Source organism: Haliaeetus leucocephalus, unplaced genomic scaffold (assembly GCF_000737465.1).
Source record: "Haliaeetus leucocephalus isolate CR32 unplaced genomic scaffold, Haliaeetus_leucocephalus-4.0 Scaffold741, whole genome shotgun sequence".
Lineage (NCBI taxonomy): Eukaryota > Metazoa > Chordata > Aves > Accipitriformes > Accipitridae > Haliaeetus > Haliaeetus leucocephalus.
Window position 1 is genome coordinate 5962319 of NW_010973177.1, and position 2056 is coordinate 5964374.

Below are 2056 nucleotides of genomic sequence, written 5' to 3' on the forward strand. Positions count from 1 at the left end.
CCCCGGCCCTGGCGGCACTTACGCAGGGTGATGAGGACTGCCAGGGCAGCCCCCAGCACCAGGATCACCCCCGTGCCCACGGCCAGGACGGTGCCCAGCGTCCAGCGGGATGCGGCCAGAGGGGACCCAAGCGCCGGCGCTGCGGGAGAGAAGCCAGAGATGCCCTGAGCCGGGGCCGAGCCACCCCGGGGACCCCGGCACTGCTGGCAGAGGGCTGGGGAAGGAAGGGGATCAGCCAGCTGCCTGCTCCTGCCCTCAGCATCCCAGCAAGGCTGGGCTTACTTCGAGCGGGGCTGGGTGGGTAGCGGATCTGCAGGCTCTCGTACAGGTCCGGTCCTGCCGCGGCCATCCCTGGTGGCCGGCACGGCACGGGGAGCCGCTTCCTGACGAAGCCTTGGCGCACGCCGGCGAGGGCAACCCAAAGTGCCAGGAAGGGAAACTGGCAGCCAGGCACCCGCAGCAGCTTGTGGGTGCTGGTTCCCGCCACTGGCTGGAGCGTCACATGTGTCACCCCACCCCGAGCGGAATCGTCTGCTGACGAGTGGCACTCGACCCTGACCCTGTGGTTTTTGTCCCAAAGCACATCTCAATTGCAGTTTGCGTTTCCCACCCTCAGGCGCAGAAATCTTGGGGGAACCCCTGAATCCCGGCAGGGAACTGGCTCCCTGGTCCCGGTGAGCGGTGGCAGAGAAGGGGGGGATGCACCCAGCCCGGCGTGCCCGACGCGGTGCCGGACTCTGAGCCATCATCCTTATCTGCCAGGAGGGCAGGCAGGCTTCAAACAGGGCTGGCAGCATGCTGTTATCAACAAGGAGAAGGGCTGGTGGTGGTAGTATTATTATCATCATCATCATCATCATATTCATCACCGTTACATTGGCGATGTGTGCAGGCAGTGCTCTGCCTGGCTGGGAAGCCACGCAGAGGGCATGGGGAGGGATGCCCAGGACAGGCGCCATCCTGGCAGGATCCGTGCCATGTCAGGAGTGGGGAGCTGCCGTCTGGCACTGGGGGAAGCCGCCTGTCACAGGACCGTGCTGGGGGCTGTGACGGGCACTTGCCGGCAGCACCGTGCAGGCTGGAGATCCCTGCTGGCGGTGAACCCCAAAGCAGGGGTCTGTGCCTGCTGCCACAGGGTCTGCCTGGGGACACCCAGCTCCTCCCAGCACCGACCCTGCATGCTGTGGCGGGACACCTGGCACCACCACCAATGGAACAGACCTCGCCGGTGCCGGCACCACGCTCTCCCTAGGCCCCCAGCTGCCCATGCTCTGCTCTGGTAACACCAGGATGTGGTATTTCAGGACTTCTGGTTTTTGTTTTTTTTCCCCATTTCGTCCCAAACCACCATCGTGTTTGACACAGGCACTGGAAATATCTTCAAATGTGCAGAAACTGCTTTTCTGACAAATGGACAAATAGCTAAAAAGCCTGGAGGCACGTTTCCCCCCAGCCCCCCCTGCACCCCTCGGCATGGGCCAGTGGCCCTGCGGTGGGCAGACCTTCATCCTCCTCCTCCCCTGCTCTTCTCCTTCCCTGCTCCCCCTCCCCAGGGCATGGACCCCCCCATCTTGGCCACCAGCTGCTGCGGTGACGGTGCTGTCCCCATCCCCAGCACCCCCTGAGCTCCAGGCGAGTTGCCAGCCAGCTCAGAGCCAGCTGCCAGCACTGAATTGGAGGCAGCCCTGGGTGCACTGGGACAGTGAGGGGCCACCACTGAGGGTCCCTGCAGGCCCACACGGCACTTCTCCAAGTTCTCCACTTCACCTGCAAGCCCTCCCCTTTTAGCTGCTCCATTTAACTTCCTTTTAACGTGGGGTTTTGTTTTCCCATTTAAGACCTTTTTCTCTAGTTAAGTGTTAGCATAATGGACATTTTTTGTGGGGCTTTTGTGTTCAGAAGTCTCTTGGTTTTGGCTGCAGGGTGGGCTCTACGGCAGAGCTGGGTTTTGCTGGTTATCTCTTGAGCCACATCATAGAATCATAGAATCATTTAGGTTGGAAAAGACCTTCAAGATCATTGAGTCCAACCATCAACCATGCCCACTAAACCATGT

General features: G+C 61.2%; 1 protein-coding gene across 1 annotated transcript in view; it reads right to left on the reverse strand.

Moving 5' to 3' along the window:
* The window catches only part of LOC104840101 (C-type lectin domain family 4 member F-like), a 1809-nt gene extending 1403 nt beyond the window's left edge, over positions 1 to 406 (reverse strand). The window contains exons 1-2 of the mRNA XM_010580818.1: positions 283 to 406; positions 23 to 139 (exon numbers count right to left, since the gene is read on the reverse strand). Coding sequence (XP_010579120.1) covers positions 23 to 139; positions 283 to 349 — 184 coding nt within the window. The 5' untranslated portion in view covers positions 350 to 406. The remainder of the gene's footprint in view (positions 1 to 22; positions 140 to 282) is intronic.
* Between the last annotated feature and the right edge of the window lie 1650 nt (positions 407 to 2056).